At 37.1% G+C, this 26,641-nt stretch overlaps 1 protein-coding gene across 3 annotated transcripts in view; it reads left to right on the top strand.

Annotated features, from left to right (window-relative positions):
• Nucleotides 1-26,641, top strand: part of SUPT3H (SPT3 homolog, SAGA and STAGA complex component) — a 224,290-nt gene that overhangs the window by 135,107 nt on the left and 62,542 nt on the right. For all 3 annotated transcript variants that reach the window (XM_060785475.2, XM_060785491.2, XM_060785484.2), the window contains 3 exons: nucleotides 15,928-16,014; nucleotides 16,823-16,913; nucleotides 18,898-19,031. In XM_060785475.2, the coding sequence (XP_060641458.2) occupies nucleotides 15,928-16,014; nucleotides 16,823-16,913; nucleotides 18,898-19,031 (312 nt within the window). The remainder of the gene's footprint in view (nucleotides 1-15,927; nucleotides 16,015-16,822; nucleotides 16,914-18,897; nucleotides 19,032-26,641) is intronic.

The following is a 26,641-nucleotide window of genomic DNA, read 5'->3' as shown; positions in this document are numbered from 1 at the left end:
ATAATAATAAACAAACTTTATTTGTATACCGCCCTATCTCCCCAAGGAGAGATTCCAGAGCGGTTTCCACATATGCAAAATAATACAAAAACATACAATATAAAAAACATAGGTATAAACTGTTAACACAACATATATGTTAAAATCAATTTAAAACCAGTTGCGCTCTCTTCTTCATGTAAGGTAAGCTGCCAGGGGCAAAGATTTCAATAAGGGGCTTGGACTATTTGGAACGGGCTGGGTCAAGGAGAAGGGAAAAATGGGGCTGGCTGAACACTATAGTACAAGGATTGGTCTCAGCAATGGCCCTACTAGGGGACCGGGGCCACTCAATTCCAGGGCCAATTAAAGGACTATAAAAAAGTCTGGGTTGGAAGAAAAGGTACCTTCAGATGACAGGGAACTGGGGAATGGGTGGGGTACAAGGCCAGGTCCTAACTGTTGTCATTATCTTTTTTTAAAAAAATATCTTTATTCACATTTTCCATTTTACAGTGAAAGAGGGTGAACAATTTATTCCAAAGAAAAGAGGAGAAAGATAGGGAAAGGAAGAAGGGAAGGAGAAGAAGAGGAAGAAAAGAGAGGAAAAGGGGGAGGGGGAAAAGAGAGGAAAAGAAGTGCATGGGAAAATAGGGATAAAAGGATCAAGGAATAAGTGGGTTGGGATGATAGAGTATTAGGAAGGAAGTACAGAAAGTGAAAATGAGGTGGAGTTGAGTGCTTCCACTGCAATCCACAGAGATTAAGTCTTTTATATAAAAAATAAATTTATTCCGTCATATGCTGACTTCTTGTTAAGGTCCTTTCCTTTTTATTTTTATTAAATTTGAAGTTTCATTTCTTCCTGCAACTATTTTTTTCAAAGGTTCCCAATTAGTATAATTCCTTTTATTAGTATTTTCCATTAATTGTGATAGCTTGTCCATATTCATATATTCTATGGTTTTAGTTATCCAGTCTTCTTTTACCGGTGAGTCTTTTCTCTTCCAAGTCTGGGCTAGTCATTATCGAAGGCCTGGTAAAACCACCAAGTCTTCAAGTTCTTACAAAAGGAGATGAGGGATGGGGCCAGGCGTATCTCTTTGGGGAGGGCATTCCAGAGACAGGGGGCCAACACTGAGAAGGCCCTTTCCCTCGTCCCCACCAACCAGGCTTGAGACGGTGGTGGAAGCGAGAGGAGGACCTCCCCGGTAGATCTTAGGGTCCGCGCCGGTTCATACAGGGAGATGCAATCGCAGAGATAGGCAGGGCCCAAACCATTTAGGGCTTTATAGGTCATAAACATAAACAAAAAATCTGGAAATGCGAGAAATGGGGCTTTATTTACATAAAGCCATTTTGTTCTCAACAAGGTTCTAGTGATCTGCTGGTTTTCATGAAAGAAGAGTTCTTTTTGTCTATACTATTCAGAGAGCATCTCTCTTCTCCCTTGCTCCATTTTTACAGTATAAAGTCTATGCTGTGCCACTGTTCTTCAGCAGCAAACTAGACATTCAATTTTGAAACAAGCTGGAAACTTCAAAAAATCCCTTTCATCAAGTAGTTCTGATCTAGCAAGTCCAACAGGATCACTGGGGCTACATTGAAATAAAACCCAATTGAAAAAGATCCAGAAAAAGATCAGGTTGATTTGTAGAGCTGTACAGCATAGTACATTGGGTTGTATTGTTGCATAAATCAGCTGAACTATTGTAAATTGTTCACTATAATAATAGAGGCATATTTAGGAAAGTGATATTTGCCTTTGCAGATTAATTGCTTATGCCTTGATCTGAGTTGAAGGCTTCTTTGCTCAGTGTCTGATGAGTTCTGCATAGTTTCAGTATATATGAGTACTAGGGAACGAGCTCTATAACTCAACATCAAGGTTTATGCCAAGGTGCTTGTTTCACAGTATATTCTTTATGATATTGAGCATGATGTTCAATAAGAGCAACCCATCTGGATGCTATTACCTGTAGGATATGCAGTTTGTATATGTCTTCTGGAGGGTATTTCTAATGTTAAACAAAGGAAGCTGATTAAAACCAGCTGTAAAACAATGTTCATACTTCATATTTTTTACAGTGAGTATTGAATTACCTTTCACATGACTATATGTCTGAACTAAAAATAAACCAAACCTTTTCCTTCTTATTAAAAATAGTGTGATACTGATTTTTTAAAGTTGAACTGAATGGAGCTATTTCCTAACTTGGCTCTGGAATTAATACTGCTGACATCACTATGTACTTTACATGCCACTGAGAAATAATTGCTCTGTTATTTGTGCAATGTGCTGCAATAAGCATATTTTTAGGTGTGGACAAGCTATAAATAAATAAAAGTACATTTTACAAAAAATTAACATTTAACATGTATTGAATGTAGTGAAGACTAGCCAAGGATATGTGTAGTGTGATTTGTCATAAAGAGAGGTGTGAATGATAGTTACACAGAATTGTCACATATTTAGAGCAATTCCTATTTAAATATTTGCTTATGGCTCATATAGAATTTCTCATAATTTCCTTCCTGAAAAATCCTAATTTCAATGTGATGAGAAAAGTAAAAGCCACATAGTATTGGTTAACCTGCTTCATGCCATGTCAAAAAAATCTTCCAATATTGTTTGTTTAGAAAAGTAGCAAAAGTTGTTTTCTGTTTTGTTATCTCATATTTTTAAAAACATAAATAAAAAATCTGGAAATGCGAGAAATGGGGCTTTATTTTACTCTCAACAAGGTTCTAGTGATCTACTGATTTGCAGGAAAGAAGAGTTCCTTTCGTCTATACTATTTAGAGAGCATCTCTCTTCTTCCTTGCTCCATGTTTCTGGGTTATTGGTGGATATTAGAAGGAACCGTGTGGAGCACCTGGAAAATATGAAGAGGGGGGAATTAAAATAGAAAGGCCTAAAATATAAGCATGGATATTGTTTGGAATAAATTGGTGAAATGCAGTAATAATAATAATAATAATAATATAATAACTTTATTTTTATACCCCGCCAACCATCTCCCCTAGGGGACTCGGGGTGGCTTACAAGAGACACCCCCAAGATTACAATTAAAACACACATGTAAAACACTTTAACCAATTAAAACATCAGATAAAACAAATAATAACACAATAGAAAACAATATGAAAACAATGCGGCTGAAAGAAACATAGCTGAGGTACAGATTCAATTAGTGCAATACATTTCTACAGGAGTGCAGGAAAGTGCAACAATACAGTAAACTGGGCAGGAAATACTGTCAGTAATCTTTATAGATGATTTTGCAGATTTTGTCATACTTACATTTGTTCACTAAAGCCTTTATTTTGCATAACTTAAATACAAGGTAATAGATTTATTTATTTTGTATCAAAAGCATTGCATAAATTAGTATAAAACTAATAAAAATAGAAGGTGTGCCGGCGGCTAAATATCTTTTGATCAAAAATGGCCAACAGCAACGGCATTGTCTGGAGCCTCCAACAATTCCTCCTCTGTACATGAGGCAGGGCACAATGGACAAGCATACAGTTGCAGAGTTGTCTGTTCTGCTCCACAGTCACACAAGGTATGGGATTCTTTTAGGTAGTGCCATTTTGCCAGGTTGTCTTTTGATCTGCCCACTCCGCTTCTGAGTCTCAGGGAGTAGATGTTATTCAAAGATTATAAATGATTAGGAATTCTAATTTTGATATCTAGACAAGAAATAGTGTAACTCGTAATCCAGAAAAAATAATCAATTAAACATGTTTCTTGAAAGAGAACATGACAAACATCATTCCTGAGATTCAGGCTGGTGGCATGAAGTGGAGGAGTGAAGGAAAGCACAGGATGCAGTAATCACTGTTGTTTATTATAACAACTTGGTGAGAATTGTAAGGAAATACAATTCAAAGTGTTGGCTATAGCCTATAAAGCCCTAAACCGTTCCAGCCCTGTTTACCTGCCCGAACGTATCTCCTCCTATGAGCCACCTCGCAGATTAAGATTGTCTGGGGAGGCCCTGCTCTTGGTCCTACCTCCTTTGCAGGTGCGACTGGTGGGGACAAGAGACAGGGTCTTCTTAGTGTTGGCCCCTCGGCTGTAGAATTCCCTCCCCAGTGATATTAGAGTGGTTCCCTCCCTCCTAGCATTCAGAAGGAAAGCGAAAACCTGGCTTTGGGGTCAAGCCTTCGGAGATTAACTATAGTGCAATAATAGCTACTGAATTTTGTGCAATGACTTTTGGAACGGCCCTGGATTACGATGATGGATGGCATGATTTTTAATGGTGATTGCAATGTTTTATATGTTTTAAAGTGCATTTAATTTTATTTTTTTTAATTTTAACTTAATATATATTAATAACAATAACAACAACAAAACTTTATTTATATACCGCTCTATCTCCCCAAAGGAACTCAGAGCGGTTTCCAAGTGACATAATCAATACATACAAAGAGAATAGCATGAACATAAAATTAACAAGATAAAACAACTGTTTGTTGTTCAAAGACACTGAATAGTTGACATATGTAAAGCCGCCTTGAGTCCCCTTTGGGGTAGAGAACGGCAGGATACGAATAAGTAAATAAATAAACAAGAAATAAATAAGTGGAAGCCCAAGGTTTACTCCAGCGTCTGAGAAGGCTCCAGAATTGTGGACGAGTGGGCAAAGCCTGAGATTTCCATCAAACATGACTGTGCTTCTTTTTTTTTTTCCAGTCCAGGAAAAATTGGACAACAAATACCAAACAACTCCCTTCAAAATAATTATTAGGTCTTTATCTAGTCATCTATTCATAAAAGAAACTTTATCTTTTGGGGAGCATCCCCCCCCCCCCCAAACACACACACAGACACACTTAAGTTTCTAGACTTTATAAAGTCATTTTGTAAAGCAATTTCTCACATTAAAAATGCTTTCTATTTAGAACAATTTAGATAAAGCAAACCTACACTGTTGGTGTTGGAAGCTTTTATTTCGATGGCTCAGCAAAGAGAAAATGCCATTCTGTTTACATTTTTAAATACTACAACATCTTGTGGGAGGAATTATTTAATTTTTTATTTTGCATATTTCAGTTTTCTTGCTTTCTTTTACAAGGTTACATATCTATTTATACATTAGTTCTGATTACTGGTGAGGGAGAGTCAATTTTAGCTTTAAAAGCCACTTAATCATTCATATAGATTTTAAAAAGATTTATAATTATATTAATTGTGTTAAACTAATATATAAACATAAAGTTGTCCCTTACTGAAACTTTAAATATTAGTGGAGCAGGTGTAGAATAAAGGATAGAAGAAGCCCATGAACCGAATTCAAGACAAAGACTTATATCACTGACATTGATAAATTTTAGAGATTACAGCTAGAGGAACTTTGATTGAATTTTATTCATAATTAAAGCATGTTATTCTTGAGAACACCTTTTACCAAAAGCAGTTCGAAACCTGAAACATTCCCTTTCAATATTTTGTAGAGTTTGGACCAATAGCTAAGTTTTGCAGATATTTATTTATTTATTTACAGTATTTGTATACTGCTTTTCTCACTCTGAGGGGGACTCAAAGCAGTTTACATATAAGTAATGGCAAAATTCAATGCCAGTACAAACAATTACAATTATACACTACAATTAGACATAAATCAAGTTAAAAACAGTACATCCACAAGCAATAAAACAATCATTAAAACAATAAAACAGCCTTGTCCGTCAAATCACCGTTCCAGTCATTGTCTTTCTGAAATGCTGCATACATTTACTTCTACTGCCCGAAGGCCTGGTCCCAAAACCATGGTTTTATGATTTAATTTTTTTTCTAAAAGCCGGGAGGGAGGGAGCGGATCTTACCTCATTTGGGAGTGTGTTCCATAGGTGGGGGGCCACAGCCGAGAAGGCTCTGTCTCTTGTCCCCGCCAGACGCATTGACGGGAGCGAGAACAGGGCCTCCCTGGATGATCTTAGATTATGAGGTGGGACGTAGGGGTGGATGCATTTGGACAAGTAAGCTGGGCCCGAACCATATACAGCTTTATAGGTCAAAACTGGCACTTTGAATTGGGCTCAGAGATGGATACATTGGCTATACTGTCAAGTATTGCTGGCTACAACCATCCGTCCACATGGCAAAGGCTCAATACTTTTTATTGTATTCCATGTACTCCCTTGGTGGCTCAGCGGGTTAAACTGCTGAGCTGCTGCTGACCGAAAGGTTGGTGGTTCAAATCTGGGGAGCTGGGTGAGCTCCCGGTGTTAGACCCAGCTTCTGCCAAGGGGAAACCTTTACTTTTACTTTGTTACTATATTTCATGTACTCTGTTGTCACTTTTTTTAAAAAAAAAAAGTCTTTGGGTGCTAGAGAAGCATAATTGTCCTTACTGAATGTTCAAGATATGCCCCAAAGCTACAGAATGTAGAATATCTCAACAGCACTTGTACATTAGAATATATTTGCCTATGTACTCAGCCCCCCTCCCCCTTCAGCTTTATGGTTTAATGGCTGGGAACTGGAAGAAAAGGACTGGAAGACAAGGAGCAACTATGCTAGCAATGTCCATGAAGACGATTTGAAAAGGCACACCAATAGGCAAAAATAATGAGGACAAGGAGTTATCAGGGAGAAGGATTAAAAACAAATACTCAGCTAAACTCAGCTAAACAGACAGTTCGAGTATCTCACACAACCCATTTTTACATAAATTTATGCAACAGACCTATTGACAAATATACATATTCTGAAATACACATACACACACATGGATGCAGCACACTCAAATTAAAAAAGACAGCTTGTGGAAATAAGACCACAGTTCAGCTGCAATGGGTCAGGTTTGCCATGTTTGTGGAGCTTTACTTCCAGTTCCTCAAAGCTTTGCTTTAACGTGATCTCACATCCCCTTTATGATATTTTTAAACACATTTAAAGAGCACACACGAAGCGAAAATTTGCATTATTTTGAGACAGTCAGTAAAATGTTGTTTTGTTAGCTACAACTCATGCTAGGTGGTGATTTCCTACTGTAATATAAAGTTATGAAAACACTTCCGTTGTTGCTGTAGAAAATATCGTTTATTCAAAACCTGGATCCTTAAATTGCTTAAATAAGGAAACTATATGCTGATTCCTCAAATTAAATGCAAAAATGGTCAGATACCTTCAACAGAATATCTGAAAGCTTCTGTTTCCATGAGCAGATAAAAATAGCATTAGGTGATGTAGCTTTTTCTTATGAAAATTGAAAATGAATCATAGAATCATAGAGTTGGAAGAGACCTCGTGGGCCATCTAGTCCAACCCCCTGCCAAGAAGCAGGAAAATCACATTAAAAGCACCCCCAACAGATGGCCATCCAGCCTCTGTTTAAAAGCGTTCAAAGAAGGAGCCTCCAGCACACTCCAAGGCAGAGAGTTCCACTGCTGAATGGTTCTCACCATTAGGAAGTTCTTCCTAATGTTCAGGTGGAATCTCCTTTCCTGTAGTTTGAAGGCATTGTTCCATGTCCTAGTCTCTAGGACAGCAGAGTTGTAGTCCCATGCTTAAACCACTACACCATACTAGTTGCTTTTGGTGTGACAGAATTTTCCATTGGCAGGGATGTTGCCCAGGGGACGCCCAGATGTTTTACTATCCTGTGGGAGGCTTTTCTCATGTCCCTGCATGGGAAGCTGGAGCTGACAGACAGGAGCTCACCCCATCTTGTGGAGTTGAACCACCGACCTTCAAGTTAGCATTTCAGCTAACACAAGGGTTTAACCCATTGTGCCACCGCAACTCACACCAGAAGCAACTTGCAGTTTCTCAAGTCACTTCTGACACGAAAAGAAAAATAATGCTAGTTCTGTGCCATATTAAATATCAGACAGGAAAGTGGTGGTACTCCAAGAGGTACATGTACATGAAAAACAATAATAAAGTACATATCCAGAAACCAGCTAAATTATTATTTCACTAAGCAAGATAGTACAGCATGCTCTATAAAAGTTCATCAAGCCAATTGTCTAGAGTGAAATATGAGACAATAAAGCAACCCTGATGTCCTTCATTATTTTAGAACAGAACCACCAAAAACCTCAAACTGCCTCAGTGTTGTTACATGAGAGCTTTTAAACCATTTTTTCCTGCTTAGCATTCAACAAGAAGTCTATTTTTAGTTTCCCTTGCTATGAGATTTCTGTTGGAACTTTACATTCACAGGAGTGCTTCCTTTGTGTTTTCTTCCAAACTGGATGTAAGTTTCAAGGTACAAAACTATTAATTTGTAGAAAATAAATTTTGCAACAGATAAATCCACTGTTAACATTTGAGTTTCAAAAATAGCAATTACCAGTGTTCTACAGAGTAAATTATTCTGCAAAAGACAACACCCTTGAACTAGAGGAAATTAGGTGTAATCATTTTGGGAGGTGGAAAATTACACCACATGATAATTTTCTGTTGTCAGTGTGTGCCATCAAGTAACCTTGCGACTGTTTCCTTGACTATTCCATGTTTTCTAGAAAAAGGTAAATTATCTCAATGTTGATGGTTTTATTGTGGAGAATAGCAAGCTATGGCGGCCAATCTATTCAAAAATTGATTTGTATTCAGTAAAAAAGAAAAGAAAATAAGTCTTGTTTTCCATCTGTGATTTTGAAGACTTGAATAAAAATCCAAAACTCCTCATATATGCATAATTCAATAATATACTTCATAGTATGCAAAAATGCATACATATACAATTGCTTAATTTTCTCTGCCTTCACTTCAACTAGCTGACAACACAGATGTAAAAAACCTATTGTTTGTTTAATTCAGAGTTGACCTAGTGAATCAAGGGGAGTGTGGTAAATTAATAGTAGTTGCGCTCTGTCAACTCTTGATTATTGATATATCTTTGACAGTGTAGATACTGGTAGAGATAGATAAAAAATCAGAAATGTACCAAGGCTGTCCATACCAATTTTCTTTTCCAGTTGCTTATCTACATTAACCACAAGGCAGTGTTACCTTTGCAGTGGATTGAATCATAATCTCGGTTAACTTTAACTAGGTTCCCTCACAACAAATAATTGCTATGCTAATTAGAATTAAGCATAATTAAGGTTGATTGAGGATTTTGTTTCATATTATCAAGAAACAGGAAGGAGAGTAGAGAAGGGTTGAGTACAGTCTTTGACCAGTACAGTTTTTAAGAATTAGGTCTACATTTAGTGTTTGTGTGTACTCAACTTACAGGTTTACATTCAACACATGTCCATCTGCTGAGATAATGTTTTTAGATATAATGGAGTTCTTTTTTTATACAGGGGAAGTTCGTGAACCAATTTTCAATCCTTTTCATTCATTCATAAATCCACATGAGAACCATATAGCACGGGAAGTGCCTTGAGGCAGAAGACAAGGGGAAAGTGGGTGGAGTGTGTGAGAGAGAAAATTACCTCTCTCTGTTATGATGGAGATAAGATTCTTCCACCCTCAGGACACAGATCTTGTTTGATCATCTAGCAGAAATACTGTGTTTCTCCCATTCTAAGACATAGTGTCTCCACCATATAAACATCTCTAAAATGAGATATACCTTAGGGCTTTTCCACACAGGCATATAACTCAGAATATCAAGGCAGATAACCTGAGTCCACACTGTCATATAATCCAGTTCACTATGGATTTTATGTGGAAGGGCCTTTAAATTGTGGCTATGCTTACATATAAAGTTTCTTCTTCTCTTGATTGTACTGAAATTAATGTGTGTCTTACAATCAATGGCATCATAAAATAAAAAATACAATAATTGCCACAAGAAAGGCCATTTTCCAGAGAGAAGGCAGAGGTCATATAATGACATTGGCTTGGATGGCTTCTTGGAGACATGGGACAATATAAGTTTGAGATTCTAAACTGATATCAGATCAAAAATGGGCAGGTACAGGTTTCTGCAGCCCTTCAGAAATGATTTAACTAGGTCGCTTGAGGTTTACCATGAATCATAGAAGCATCAAAACTACCTCTATGTATTCCTTGCTCCATGAAATTCATAGGGTCACCATAAGTGGAGGAGAGACTACAAGGCACAAACACACATAATGTATAAAAAATAAATGAGAAACACAACCACCCTGTTCATTGTTAGGGCTACAGTATACTCTTCGCATTTATTTAAGTTCTAAAAGATAAAAATGTATCATGCATTACTTTCACTCTTTGATACAAAATAGGAGGAAATCATTCATTTTCCATAAACATATGTCACGTTTACTTTGTTTCATTAGCTTGCTCCTTTTTACACAGTTCGTGTGTAATACTATAGTTGTGGTTTAAGATCTCAGTTTTGTAATGTTTCCAGAAAATTGATGTTACCAAATACGTGTCTATATTGACAATAAAATAATAATCACATGATTGTGTTAACTATACTTTTGCTGGTTCGGACTAATGGGAGTTGCAGTCTAATCAAGAGGGCCACACTTTCCCCCTTCTTGACATAGAGCAGGGTTTGTGGCATTTTAATAATAATAATAATAATAATAATAATAATAATAATAATAATATTATATTGCACCCTGTCTCCCCAAGGCGACTCAGAGTGGATTTCAGCATATACTGTATACCAAAACACAGGCAAATGTTAGATGCCTTAGAAACACAAATACACAGACAAAGACAAAGGCTTCCCCTTTCATCTCCGGCTCTAGAGGCGGTGCTCATCTCTGGCTCTGGGAGAGGCGCTCATCTCCATTTCCAAGCCGAGGAGCCATCGTTGTCCGTAGACACCTGGTCATATAGCTGGCATGTGGGTCGTCCTTTTACCTTCCCACTGAGATCACCTGTTGATCTACTCACATTTGCATGTTTTTGAACTGATAGGTTGGCAGGAGCTGGGGCTGACAGCAGGAGCTCACCTTGTTTCTCAGCTTCAATCTGCCAACCTTCAGTTTAGCAAGCTCACCAGCTCAACAATTTAACCCGTTGTGCCACCGCTACCCTTTTTCTCAATTTTATTTGGATTTTTAAAAATAATGAACCTGTAGTCTTTTGCACATCTAACTGTTGACCATTTGCTGCAAGAGAAAGGGAACCCAATATAACCAGGAGGGAAGTGCTCTTCCATTCCCAGTACAGCTCCCCTCCTCCCCCATACCTTTTCAGACTGGGAAGCGCTGCAGGTTTTTGAGTAGTTTTGCAAACTGGAGGTGGGCAGAGAGAGAGAGAGGAGGGAGGGAGGGAAGTCCAAAATTTATGTACACACATTTTATGCCATTGAACTATAGGGACAATCCTCCTAATATCCTAATTGGGTGAGATATATGGATGCATTGAAATGACCATAAGCACACCCAACTCTGCAATAGCACTAGGATTCTGTAGGGAAAGATGTTGCATTATCAGCAGGCAAACTTCAAATTTCAATCACTTATGAAATACATTTAAGAAGGCATGTTTGGATATAAATCCACTGGGTTCATCCAAATTACACCAATGAGGTATTCATCTTGTTCTTTGTATCATAATTTTACCCAGCTTTTCCATATTTTATGCTGGAAATTTAAGTACCCTGTATATTCTTTAAATAAGCCACTTTTCCTGCACCAAAGAAATTGAACTATCATTTTTCACATTCTTATACTTTCCGATTCAGTTTCAAGTAAGATTATATTACGGCTGCTTCTGAATTCCTTAAAGTTCTCTTGCTTTTGCAATGGCTCTCCTGAGCATTTCAAATGAAACATGTGGAGCTTTTTCATGCAGTATGTTTTGTGTTGTGCATACTCAATACAGTTCACATTTTGTAGGCATGTGATTAGAGTTGAGGGAAAAAATTAATTCAATACAGTATTATGATTTATTGACTGAATCTTGCCTGCTGAACGCTTGCCAAAAATGAAAGCTACCCCTCTCAACACACACATACACACACACATTAGAAACAGTTACTGTTTTTGTTGATCCTTTTAACTCCTGAATAGGTGTATTTCAACTCATACCAGCATGAGATCTCAGATTAATAATATACTTATTCATCTTGTACTAAATATAAAACCATTGCCGTACATCATATGAAGGCAAGAGTTGCTTCAAATTATTTTCAACTAACTGTATTTGTGAAAAGTGATAGAAGTTTTTAAGCATATTCCTCTTAGAAAAATAATTCATTTGTTGTTTCATGATTAAACTTTACTTACTTTATTTATTCTTTTATGTATATGCCACCAAGGCAACTTCCCGGGATAGTGAACTTTGAAAGTGGATGTGAAGGCAGCTTAACTTTTGGAAGCCAATGTCTGAATGGCACTTTTCGCCCCTTTTTAAATATCTTTCAGCATTCAGTATATTGTGAACTTCCTATGGATTTCTCAGTTATTATTTAAAAGGCTTAGGTTTCAGCAGTTTGTACATCACTTTAACACATTTTGTTGGAGTACTAAAAAAAGTCAGAGGACTCTGAGATATTTTTGTAGCACTGGAAAGGAAAAGAGGGAAATTGGTGGATATTTTTTCATAATTGGACTCATATTATTTAAATTAAATAAAATCTATACAGAAATTTCTGGTGGTTGGCTACATTAAAAGCCAACAACAACTACATGGTAATTTACTGGTCAAAATATTCTCAACAGTACCTGTTCTGGCCGAGGATGATAGGAGTTCGGTTTCATATTTCTTTAATCTGAATGTTATATGCCTTAACTATATGAGTTCTTGCATTTTTCTAAGGTTTTTTTGTGAGATGCTTTGCATTTTGCTGTGGAAGAAAGGCAGGATCTAAATACAAGCATTCCCCAAGTTACGAACAGGATAGATTCTATAGCTTTGTTCTTAAGATGAATTTGTTTGTAAGTCGGAATAGGTACATTTTTAAGTGTAACTCCAGCCACACGCAAACACACACACACACACACACAAGCTTTGGAGAACATAGGGAAGGTTTAACGCCCCTGTGGTGTTCATTTTGCTGCCTGTGTCGCCGTTCTGAAGGTTTCACCTCACTTTCTGTCCCTGTGATTATTGGATTTTGAAAAAATTGGCTTGTGGTGGAAACGAGGCTTGGTGATAAATTTTCAGTTAAGATTCCTTTTCCTCTTGATAACTCTTTCAGGAAGGAGCCCCCGGTGGCACAGTGGGTTAAACCCCTGTGCTGGCAGGACTGAAGACCGACAGGTCGCAGGTTCGAATCCGGGGAGAGGCGAATGAGCTCCCTCTATCAGCTCCAGCTCCTCATGCAGCGACATGAGAGAAGCCTCCCACAAGGATGATAAAAACATCAAAATCATCCAGGCGTCCCCTGGGCAATGTCCTTGCAGACAGTCAATTCTCTCACCCCAGGAGTCACTCCTAACACGACAAAAAAAAAAAAAACTCTTTCAGGAGTGTTTTCCCTTCCTGGGGGTAGATTTCTCTCCCTGTTGTTTCACACCCATTTGTAACTATGAGTAATTTGTAAGTCGGATGTTTGTAACTTGGGGACTGCACATAAAGGGATGGATGGATAGATAGAAGTTGTACTATAATAAATCATGCTAGCACCAGGCTTGAGATGCCTGCCATAAGCCATGTGTTTCATCTCTTTGCCTTCTTCAGTTGCTAACTGAAGTTTGGAACAAAATGCTAATTATCTTTAAGGGAATGACTCAAGTTTTAGAAGTCGATCCAGTTCAGCAAGAGTTAAGTCCCTGATTGACTTGTCTTAGCAGTTACATATTTGATACAAACCACTGCGGCATTCTAATTTTTAAGTGATTTATGTACCGGTACTCATTTATAACTTGAAAAAAAATAACAAAAAACCCTCTTCCACCCTCCATTGATTTACGACTGAATGTGAGTATATCTCTGTTGTCATCATTCTACTTCTGGACACTGTGGCAGAGAGAGTAGAGAGGATTGGTGCTCTTGAAACAGACTAAGCTCCTTCTCTTCTGGGCTGCTCAGAGTGGGGAGGAGAAGGTTTACTCATGGGTAAGCAAATGGAAGACTGTTCCTCCCTCTCCTCAATGCCCAGGCCACCTCCCATCTTATCCACTGCTGCTACTGTGGCCACTTCTACTATAATTTCCTCACCCAATGAGGCCCTATACTGTACCAGCTCCTTCTACAGCTGTGGCAGTGGCAATGTGCTCCTGGGCAGCAGCATTGTCTGCAATGCCAGAAATGCAGCTTAATGGTGTAACATTAGATAATGTTGACCATTTCTGCTACTTTGGCAGCCACCTCTCCATAAAAGTCAACATTGACACTGAAATACAACACCACCTGAGCTCTGCGAGTGCAGCATTTTTCCGAATGAAGGAGAGAGTGTTTGAGTACCGGGACATCCATAGGGAGACTAAGTTCCTTGTTTATAAAGCCATTTTGAGAACCCTGGGTAGAAAATGGTGCGGATGGCAGCCAAAAGCAGCTGGGTGTTTGTACCATTGCTGGTGCTTTTCCCTGGAATGAGCTTTGACTTATTCATGTATCATATCAAAATCCATAATTTTGGCTCCCAAACCTGATTATATAACTTATACTTTGAGGGCAACTTGTACATGAATATAGATGATATGTAAAAGGATAGCTTGATACAGTCCTTCTACAATTGCAAGTTGTTAAAATAAGGTCAGTTGTTTTTTTTAAAAAAATCCTCAGTTGTTTAATCAAGGTGTCTTGTTGTGTTGTGCCTCAAGTCATTTATGACATGTCTTGACCCTAAGGCTAGGGTGTCAAATTCATTTTCACAGAGGGCCACATCAGTTTTATGTTTGCCTTTAAAGAGCTGTTTGTAATTGTACGACTGTATACATTCAACTATTCCTTGTTGTATTGTTATGAGTAAGTTGTGTGCCTTCAAGTCATTTCTGACTTTTGCAAATTCTTAAGGCAAACCTATCACTGGGTTATCATGACCGTCCTCTAAAGCTGAGAGAATATGATTTGTATTAGGTAACCCAGTGGGTTTTTAAATCCTATTATCAGTATTTACACTTATTTTCATTTGGTGCAAGTACATCTAGGACATTTTGTATCCAGCATTCCTACATATTATTCATTTCTTTTGTTTATATTTACACATCCTTTATATTATTGACATCTACTACTAGAATTTTAAGCAAACAATAATAAAAATTAAAGAAAAGAAAACTCCCGTATTATCCCTCCCCCCAAAATCACCCAACTCCCCAACCACATTTTCCACTATACTAATATCTTTAGCCATGTTATTATTTCCTATTTGTATTTTATTTTATTTTGTTGTACTGTAATTCTGGGCTTGGCCTCATGTTAGCCGCTCCGAGTCCCCTTTGGGGAGATGGTGGCGGGGTATAAATAAAGATGATGATGATGATGAACTCTAATTTCTTTATAATATTTGTATTGATTTTATCAATTTTATCTGTTCTATATGTGTTGTCCATTTTTTTATTTCCTCTATTTTATCCTCTTGCGTATCTTCTTTTGTTACACTTGTCGTAATTCAAAATGGAAATTGAAAATGCTAAAGGTACCAGGTCCTTTCTGCTTTTAGAACCTAAGCAGGGTCAGCCCTGGTTGGAAATTAGATTCCAATAAATACCAGCTCTTCTGAAATGAACTGGCAAAATCACATCTCAAGTACTCCTTGTCTAAGTAAACCCTATGAAATCCATGCAGTCACCATAAGGCAACAGCTGAGTGTTGCCAGAATTTGTCCAGTGGTGGTTTGCCCTTGTCTTCCTCTGAGGCTAAGAGAATGTGACTTGTCCAAGGTCATCCAATGTGTTTCCATAGCCTAGCTAAGATTTCATCCTTGGCTTTCAGTCTCCTCAGTCCACAATTTAAACAACTACACCGTGCTGGCTTGCAAATCAAGTTATGGGTTATAATTTTAATGCTATTTTATTTTTGGAATACTACATCTAGCTCAGGCTTGTTATGGTATGACAGGTCTCCTCTGTGGCTAGGGCCAAATCCAACCAAGGAAAGCATTGCCTCCATTCATCTCACTCATATTACTCCTTTATTTACAGTTGCAGCAAGCCTCTGAGGTTTCTCAAATGAGAGGAGCAAGAGTCATTTCTGCTGAAGATCTTATTTTTTTGATGCGCAAAGATAAGGTACAGTATACAAATTATTTGTGGATGAACGTTATATGCTCAATGAATGTGGCTAAATTTAAAATAAGCTGCATATAAACAGATTAAGCCTATTATTTGAGTGTTGTTTGGAACACTGAATGTAGCCCAGCTTACCCTTAAGACATTGTAATCTTTCACTTTATTTTTGTTGTTAACTGCCATCAAACTGACTTAGATTTATGAATGGAGACATCCAAATCACCCTGTCAACAGCAGCTCTACTAAGGTCTTTGCAGACATAGAACTGTGACTTCCTTGATTAAATCTTGATTGTATCTATAACACATTTTTCCTTTTTTCCTACTGTGTGCTGGTACGGCTGTACCAGGAGCTCCAAACTCCCTTTCGTTCTTTGAGCGTTTGCATGTGCTTGTTCTGACCATGTATTTTGCAGTTGGATGGTACCTGCTAGGCTGCAGTCATGGGGCTAGCCACCTGTCTATCATCGTTAAGTTTTAGTTCCGCCCTTTTTTTCCAGGTTCAGGAGGAAAAGGGAACCATTTTAGTTCAGTCTTACAGTTGGAAGCTCAGCTACAGGACGTGAAAGTTTTCTACCTGTAGAGAAGCTTTGTTTCTTACAAAGTCTGGGGGAAAACAGTCCCAAAATCTCTGGCTGGGGAATTTACAGCTTCACAGCTGATTATGATTAAGCGTGAACATCCACAAATGTTATCCTGTTAATTATTGTGCTTGTTGCTCTGTGTACAAAATTTTGTGCACAAATAACAGACAGTGTCTGAATTAAATTTTAATTAGTGTCTGTTCTTTTCTTCTTTCTCCAACATAGAAAAAGCTCAAAAGGTTACTGAAATATATGTTTTTCCGAGACTACAAATCTAAAGTTGTCAAAGGCATTGAAGAAGACGATCTTCTTGAAGGTAGAAAACTTCTAAGGGCATATTCAGTATATGTACTTTATAAACCAAATGGAAAATATATTCCACCCATAAATAGCTTCAGGCATCCAAAATGTTTATTTAACCGAGAACTCCATTTAACCTTATGCTGCTTCATTCACATTCTATGTCATTCTTGCAACCAAATGCTAAGTAGAACTGCTTAATATCAGGAGAGTTAATGTTAAACTACAGAGCTGGTGCTGATTAAAATTCTTTAATCAACTTCAGTATATATAGCTTACACATGGCAATCTCTCTCTCTCTCTCTCTCTCTCTCTCTCTCTCTATATATATATATAACATAATTTGAATATTTTGCACAGGTACACATAATATGCCTGCTCCATTACATCATATAAAATTACTAAAGTATGATAAATGCCTCAGACGTCTATCAAATTTTGAGGAGGCTGCATATCTCCCTTTTTATTTGTTTTTGAGCTAATTGTAGAAGGTGCAATAACCAGAGTAGCCTTTAGTAATTCCCCTTGGTAGACTGAGATGTTTAAATGATACAGAGATCCAGCAACCTAGAGCTTTGGGAAAGCAGATGGAGTTCCAAAGTAACATTAATCTCTTTATTTACTATATTTTTCCTCAACAAAAAAACAGATTATTAGTGAAACTCAAATAACCCTGATAATATCTTCTATAACATAAAATACATTTTACTATCGTTTTAAAAGAAATTACAAGCTTGAATTGATTTACCATTTCCCTCTCTTCAGTGGTATAGTTCTGAGTAGTTGTGGAGGGCTGTTTGCCAGTGATCATCACTCCTTCAAATTATATTTAGCAAAGCTGGAGAAGATATGAAAATTAACCTAATAAAAAGAACCGAAATAACAGTTTATCGTGTATTTATTTGCATGACTTGAAATAATAATTACAATATATAGATTGAACAAAATCTGGCTACCAGTATTACAAAACTCTAAAATTACAACAGCACAACAACAGAGAGGAAACAAACAAGGACATCTAATCACCTCTCAACAAAAGTTTGCTCTAGGCACTGTCAGGCCATTACATGCTAATCAAGGTGGTCAGTTGAAACATTCACACCTAGCTCCAGCAGACAAGAGTCCTTTGTCCCACCCTGGTCATTCCACAGATATATAAACCCTTTTTCCCAGTTCCAACAGACCTCACTACCTCTGAAGATGCTTGCCATAGATGCAGGCGAAACGTCAGGAGAGAATGCCTCTAGACCATAGCCATATAGTCCGAAAAAACCTACAACAACCCAGTGATTCCGGCCATGAAAGCCTTCGACAATACAATGATATAGATTGTTTTTGATATCTCCAAAGCACCATGCTAAAAAGGCATTCATGTCATGTTTGAAGATGTGGGAGTGTAAGGTAGTGCTTGTGATTTATAGTTTCTCCAATATTTTTTATTACAAACTAGCTGTCCCCTGCCACACATTGATGTGGCCCAGTCTGTGTATATGTGTTTTTATTATTTGGCTTTTTAAGTCTCTTCCACTGTGTTTTTCAGTGTTTTTATGAGTGATGGTCACTTGTTGGCCTGATAACTGTATTGTGGCCAAATTGGGTGTCAATTCGTCCCACAAACGAACATTACATTTTTATTTATATAGATAATACCTTTCTTTAGAAATGTTCTGTCTGTTTAATGCTATGAGTATCAAAACATTTTCAAAGTAGTCGTCTATTGGATTAATCTTGCAACCATTAGAGCCTTATATGAAAACAATATAAGATTTATTTTAAAACATGCCTGTTTCTCTTCCCTGCCGTTTGTCAGTGGAATTTTGCATGGCCTGTAATTACTTCATAATACTATCTTTTCATCTGAAAACGGCACTTCATATTACTGCCATGACTTCAGGAAAAGGGGCTTTCTATCCTCAGGAGGCACAATCTAAATCCAAGCCTGTGTCTTTTTGCAACAATTGCATCACATTTTTAAATCTTCCTCCTTTAATATCTTTCAGACAAATTCAGCAGTGGCACCAACAAACGGAAGAAAATTGCTCAAGACTTTCTTATCTCAATTGATCAAACTGGGGAACTGTTGGCCTTGTTGGAAGATGATGAGATTGATGATGTTAAACAAGAGAGAATGGAGGTAAACTATGAATCTCCTTTTCCCTTCTCTCCCCCCCCCCCCCAAATCAGACCATTAATGGAAGATGATTTAGTTCAATTCCTTACTCTGTCGCAGGATTCTTCACATTCATCCTGTATCTGCAGATCATATTTATCTTCCTACAGCTCTGCTGCCTCCCTCCTCCAGTGAGGCAGTGTCTGTGAGCATGGGAGACAGTGCCACTCTAAGTGAATTTGGCAGGTGAGGTGTGCCAGATTGCAAAACACATCGCAAACCTAAAATCCTGCGTGGAAGGGCCCTGAGTTCCTTTTTGAATGTTAATCAATTCAATTCATTAAAATATTATCTACAGAAAAGGAATACATTTATTTCTCCTGCATTTATTGCTGCTTTCTAGCTTTTTAAAAGTAAAAACTTATTTTTAATTGGTACTGTTCCATTATCTGGGCAGAGGCCACAAGGGGGCACTAGAGAGAAAAGGATAGTCCTTTATACGGGTGCAGGGAGTGGGGTGAAGGAGTAAAATGATTTCCTCCTATTTACCTGTTATTCCCCCACCCATTTCCCTGTCATGGAAGCAACCCTCGTTTATGACATGGGAAGTGGGGAGGAGGAATAACCAGAGATAATTTTGAGAAATTATTTTCCTCCTTTAATCCCCTCCTTGTAAAATGGACTAGCTTTCTCTCTCTAGCACCCCCTAGTGGCCTTCACTCGGATAATGGAATAGCACCTCATAATTTATTTATTAAAATATTTATCTCCTGCTCTGTATCTGAAGATTTCTAATATTTTAATGGATATTAGACATCCAAATTCAATTTTATTTTCGCCTATGCATGTTAATTTGCAAACAGCACAAAGAATGTGAAGAAATTTTGCTTGTTTTGTTTTATGGGAGTAGGGATAAAGTTTTTCATTTTGCATTTTAAAGAATGTTAAATGTTTTTTTTTCTAATTTTAATGATTTTTTCATATTGTTCAGACTAAATTACTTGAAGAATTATGAATTGTTGCATGATGGCCTGGTGTTGCTTGTATTTTAATGATGTTTTTGTAAATTTGGTCATTTAAGTACAATTTTGAAGAAAATTGTACTTAAATGACCGAGGCTGCAATTCTGATGATTCTTACATAGCAATAAAACGCCTCTAACTTAAATGAATCTACTTCTGACTAGACAGGCTTAGGATTGCACTGTAACTTGCTTTCTAGCTGTTAAAGAGCAATCACCTTAAGAGCTTTCTATAATGTATTTACTTTGGGGTGTAATAAAGTCAGCCTTCAAGTTGAGAATCTAGATGGCAGTATTTTCCATGATGGATGAAGCTGAATTTGTAAAACTGAACCTTCGAGCAAGCTATCCGTCTGTTTTACAAAAATGCTTAGTTTATACACATTACGTGGTTTTAGGCAAATATGCATTTGTCTGTGCCATTTTCTCTCTCTCTCTCTCTCTCTCTGCTATGGGAAGTACTAGCATTTTCTTTCCATTCTTCTCTTATGTAATCTCAAGCATCCTTCTACAGGCATTTTTGTTCGTTCTTGTGGATATGAAGGAGACAATTTACTTCTATTTGCAATGTACATTTTAGCATTCTGAAGTTTCCCTCCCTCTTAAATTATAGGGGGAACTTTTTTTTGCACATGAGTATTCTCTTGCGTACTACAGAAAATTAATTCTAGGTTGCAAATGTTGAGTCAAATACATTATTCTGCATTCCTGGAAGAGGAAAGAATATACTCCTAGGAGATCATCCTGTGAGTCCATACCATTAGCCCTGCTGCCAAAGTCAAACAAGTCAATGGGCCCATTCCTGGAATTGGAGCAGTAGTCATAGGAACACTTTGGAGACTTTCCATGCAAGTTGGAAGCTTGTACAATTTGGATTTAGTGCACTTCATGGGCATAGAGTATTATACAAGCAGGCTTTTGCCTTCAGCAACCCTGCCCTGTGATTGATTTCCATAAAGTTGTAGGTTTTGTTGCTGGATGCGTATGCAAGTGAATTTGACCAAAGTGGAAGACCCTGTGTGATGAAGCATTGATTTTTAACTGTAAGTTAAGTGTAGTTGTGTATATGTGTCTCTACAGTTAAATATGATTGTATGTATGTATATATGCTTAGATGGTTGAATATTATATATATGTGTGTGTTCGGGAGGTAAAAGACAGTTATGGATGTACATAAAGGGTTAACCATTTAGAAATGGCAGAACTAGGGATGGGACCAAGCTCAGCACTCTGAGTTAGGTTGCCATGGAGAAAGGGTTGGAGCCAACTGCACTTACCAGAAGCAGACATTTTGAGGCTTCAGTCCTTTCATCATCGAGCCAAAGGGAAGGTGGTTCAAACATGTGGTGAACCAAACTAAGAGAAAGCTTTTGGCCTGAGTGTTTTAAATAAGTCAAGGGGACTTCTTTACTTCAGCAGGAAGCTGAAGGGAGACAAGGGCATTAGCTGACCTTAGTTAATATACCAAATATGGAAACATATTTAGAAGTGTAACAACTAAAGAACTAGTTGGTGAAGTAAAAGACATCCTAAAGTTATATTAAGATTTGTTGAAACTGCAACCCGTGAAGCTTTATACCTCAGGAGAAGAAAACTCTGAAACCATTAAGACCCTTCCATACTCCAAATAAACTTGTTCTTGTTTTAGTAACTCAAGCCTCAGTGTACTTTTTCAAAGGAAACCCTTATTAATTGATGGTGGCATAGCCTAGTACCTCACAGATGGTGGCAGCATACTAGATTTAATAGAATATCAGACAACGAAGAGGAAGCCTTTACACCCTGTATTATGAGACAGAGGTTGAGTCTATATGAAACTGAAAGACCTTTTCAGAGATGTCTTTCAACTCCATATAGACTTTCTTCCACACTGGAGGAAAGACAGAAAAGTTAGACACCAAATTATGCATGTCAGAAATGTTAGGCATATGGATTTCAGTGATATTGAAACTGTAGTGTTTTACCTGCACCAATATAAGCTATAGATCAGTAGTTTCCAACCTTTGGTCCTCCAGGTGTTTTGGACTTCAGCTCCCACAATTCCTAACCGATAGTAAGATGGCTGGGATTTCTGGAAGTTGAAGTCCAAAACACATGGAGGACCAAAGGTTGGGAACCACTGCTATAGATAGTGCTGAACTGTTGTGGTTTGGAAAATGCAATTCAAATAAACATCTTCATTGGTACACAGTTAATGTCAAACAATGATTAACACCAACAAGAGATAGATAGAATTTGTTCTAGGGCATGTGGTATAGCAAGCTTGAAAGGAAAAAGAGGGTTTTCTTGTATTAGACAATTTGACTAGAAATGATGAAAAATTATTTTTCTTTACTTTTTCATTAGTTGGCGACAAAGTCTTTGAGATCCCATGAAAATAACATCCCTGGGTCTTTCAAAATATTCCAGATCTTTAAAAACAATGTAACAATGTTCCCTTCCCTATAAAGAGGTGGAAGTTAGTACCTTAAGTAATACTAAATACCTTAATTTGCCATTTGTCATACAGTCTGGCTTCTGCATGTTGCGTTTTGAAGGAAGTCCATTTTTCTCTTTAAAATCTTTAACAAGCTCCTTTAAAGAATTAGTGTACTTAAATCATGAACTATGATCTTCTGACTAGGCTCCTTTTGGGTATCAGTTACTTCAGAAATATGTGGTTATCTTGGTTTGGCCAACTGCAAATGCTTTCATTTCCCTTTTGCCCTGGGCCAAAAGCTTGCTACATTGTCCAAAGCAGATGATAAACATGTATTTCTGATGTTGTTATGACCCAAACAGGATATGATTGTTTAGTGGTATGGTTTCACTTATCTTGAGTTACATACATAAAAAACAAATATTGTTTATCCTGCATTTCTTTAAAACTGTCTTTGTGAAATTATATAAGTACAAACTGAATGATGTATTGTATTATTTACAAAATATATGATATAGCTGCATCATGAATACAACAAATAATGCTAAAGTGATTCTAAAATCTTACAAAAAAATGAAGAATTGTTTTGATTGAAAAAGCAGCTGAACCCATTCACTTACTGAAGTAGAATATATCTCTATTAGCTTTCATCTAAGATTAAGTAGACTTGCTAACGGAGGGACGAGTATCACTGCAAGAGAAAACAAAAGTAATATAATGTCAGCAGAAGCAACTGAAAACATTGTTAAGACTCTAGACATAAGATCTTCTCTTTGTTGATGCTATGCTCCACTGATTTATATTGCATTAAGTGGTACTGACTGAAGTCAACACAGCAATGAAACCTGGCTTACTGTTCGACAAACTTTGGTGTTGTTCCAAACTCAAGGTCTCAGATATTTCTAATAATATCTGCCCTCCTGACTAAAATGTATCAACAGTATTCCACATGAGAGATAATATTATGACCCGAATCTGTTTCTGTTTTAGCAAGTTTTTTTCCTGAATAGTGCATAAATGTTATTATCTTGTTGTAAGCCAAGTTTGATTCTTAAATTTGATACTCAAGATAGAGAACTTGAATTACAAGAAGCATAAAAGTCAGAGCATCTGAATATAGTTTTTGACAGCTTAAACCATGCTCCTTGTTTACGATCCCCACATTAACAGTAAATTCGTCATTTCATGAATGAATCATCTAGTGGCTTGCACATATGAGCAAGATCCAACAACACAGATCAAATATGCATATTTTCTCACATATTCTGATATTGTGTTGTACTATGTACTGCTGTAAGTTCTCACATAATGAATAGAGTCATAGATCAGACTCAGTGAATCAGTGGCATTTACCAATGTGTTGACTCCATGTTCAGCAGTTAATTCATCAGATCTGCTCTAGTTGGAAAAGGCCTACCAGATTCAAACCAAAATGTGATAACAAATTAAATGATGTACATCTATGTGTGAATTTATTTTAATTTTTCCCCATTTTAAAAACATCATATTCTATTCCATCAAAATGAATGTGCTGAGAAACTCTCTGTTGTTGTTATGACAAGAGGCTCTTGAAACCTCAGGGCAGAGAGAGAAATTGGTGCCTTTGCTTTTTTCAGATTTAAAATGGAAGGGGATTGTTTTCCAAAGAAGCCCAACACATTTTGTCTCTATAAGAAATAATTAGGTAAAATATGCTGACTTTTTTAGTGAACAAAAACTTTGTTTACAAGGAGAAACTTTGGAACTCTATGGTGTGTGAATGTCACACTACCAATAGCTGCTATCAAAATAATTTGAAATTAATTTTGTGATCATGTTCTTCCTGCTCCATATCCATATTAAGATTCTAAAATATTTCCAGATCTAACAAATGACATTAGAGGAGGGAAAAAATGAAGAATTTGCAGATAAATGGAGGCTGGCATTTGGCTAGCTGGAAAGGAAGACAAAGGTTGATTTGAAAGTAGTAAAATAAATTACAAGGGTAGTTGTTTGTTAGATATCAGATCCACATTGAGTGATGTCGGAGGTCTTGGGTGATGGGTTCATGGATGTGAGATAAGAGGGGTTATGGTAAGGGGTTTGATAAGAAGTGATAATTGTACAGTTATTAATAGTTTTTATATGATTTGCATTTGATTGTTGTATAACTTTTTCTCTTTTTATGTATGCCTTCTTTTATTTATTTCTTTTCTTGTTTCTTTTTCTCATATACACAATAAAATAAAAAAGTATTATTATTAATTAACTAGCTGTCCCCTGACACACGTTGCTGTGGCCCCGTCTGTGTATATGTATTTTGTGTGTGTATATGTGTGTGTATATATATTTCTACAAATGTGTATATGTGTGTATGTGTGTGTGTATACACACACACACACACATATGGTTTTGAGCATGCATTATAATGTAATTTTTGTTTTTTGGCTTTTTAAGCTTCTTCCACTGTGTTTTTCAGTGTTTTTATGAGTGATGGTCACTCGTTGGCCTGATAGGTGTATTGTGTCCAAATTTGGTGTCAATCCACCCAGTGGTTTTTGAGTTATTTTAACCCCACAAACAAACATTACATTTTTATTTATATAGATTAATACAATACTTACATATCTGATCACCATTTGTGTTGTGGTTCAGCCAGATGATGATGAGGGGGTTTGGGGGTTCAGCGCCTGATGGTTCTGTAGGGGAGCAAACAGAGGGGGCTTTAGAGCAAGATGGTTCTGTAGATGAGAGAAAGGAGGAGGTTTTGGAGCAAGATGCTGTTGCTGAGACAGAGTGTGATAGTGAAATTGTTTTGGACATTAGCTCATCCAAGGGAGCAGCTGGCATAGACAGAGATACTAGGCTGCTTCTTGGGGGCAGAGATTCAGCTACAAGAAATCAGAAAGAATCCATGAGAAGAAGAGGAAGAAGCAGGTCTCTCAAGGTCAAGGGAACACATTCATGTTTTGCAGTCCTTAAATTAGTGAGAGAGCTGTTGGGATTTTAGATCAAGCAACGTCGCTTTTGGAGTGAAGAACTCCTGTCTCATTCCTGGCTCAGGCCTTAGTTCAAGACCCAAGATTGATCACTGTTCTTTGAATATATCTTTGGATTAATAATCACATTTTGTTCCTTGTTTTTTTGGACTTACTTTGGAATTCATGTTCATGTTTTGATCTTTGTTTCCTGGTTGTACTGATTGTCTATGGAACTTGTTTCCTTCATTTAACTCTTGGATTTTTACCCTTCCATTTGCTATGGTGCCTTTTCCCTTTTTATATCTGCTTGATTTTATCAATAAACTGTTTGTTACCAAGTTTGGTTTCTTGGTGAGTGTTGTGAGCAATGTGAACTCCTGCTAAGGTGCAACTATTTGCTCATCATAGTTTGACAACATGGTAGAATTCACAAACTGTGGCATGATGATGTGGAAGTATTTTATAAAGTGGAGTAAGTAAGCATGGTAGTGACATGGGGAAGCAAATGGTGGGGGCATGGCACAATCACATTTTCCCAAACCATGGTTTAGAAAAGATCAAAAGGTAACATCTGGATACCCACTGTTCCTCAGATACATTTATATGCTTTCTTGAGATTTTCCAGTGTATACTTCTAATACTGGTTAAACATCCCTTATATAGAATTCTAAAATACTCCAAAATTGTCCTTATGGATGGGTGAAATAGTGACACTGTTGCTTTGTGATGGTACATTGTATGCATATATTATTGCAAATTACCTTCAGGCTATATGTATAAGGTGTCTATGAAATATACATGAATTTCATATTTAGACTTGGGAATTATCTACAAGATGCATATTCAGATGTGTGTGGCTGTATGTAAATAGAGGTACTCCAAAATTTGCAGAAATTTGAAAGCTAAAATACTTTTGGTTCCAAACGTTTTGGATAAGGAATGCTCAACCTGATAGTATTTCTAAGTGTGTCTTTATAAAAGGCTCTTTGTCCAATAGAAAAGTTGTGATAAGATAAAGAAAAAAATATTTTTAAAAGCCGTGTGCATGTTTTTAAAGTAAAGCAAACCTCAGTTAAATTATGATTTATTGATGAAAGTATTTCTTTTAAATAAAATTACCAGGTATCATTTGTTTTATAATGGGAATAGTCTCCCTATTCCAAAAACACAGGATCCTTCCCACCAGAAATTGGAACTGGAATGCAAACAATATGTCTCTCTATAAATGTTGCAT

Source organism: Anolis sagrei, chromosome 1, assembly GCF_037176765.1.
Source record: "Anolis sagrei isolate rAnoSag1 chromosome 1, rAnoSag1.mat, whole genome shotgun sequence".
In the NCBI taxonomy this organism is placed as follows: Eukaryota; Metazoa; Chordata; class Lepidosauria; order Squamata; family Dactyloidae; genus Anolis; species Anolis sagrei.
The sequence above is the reverse complement of the archived record's forward strand: the minus strand, read 5'-3'. Positions and strand labels throughout refer to the sequence as shown.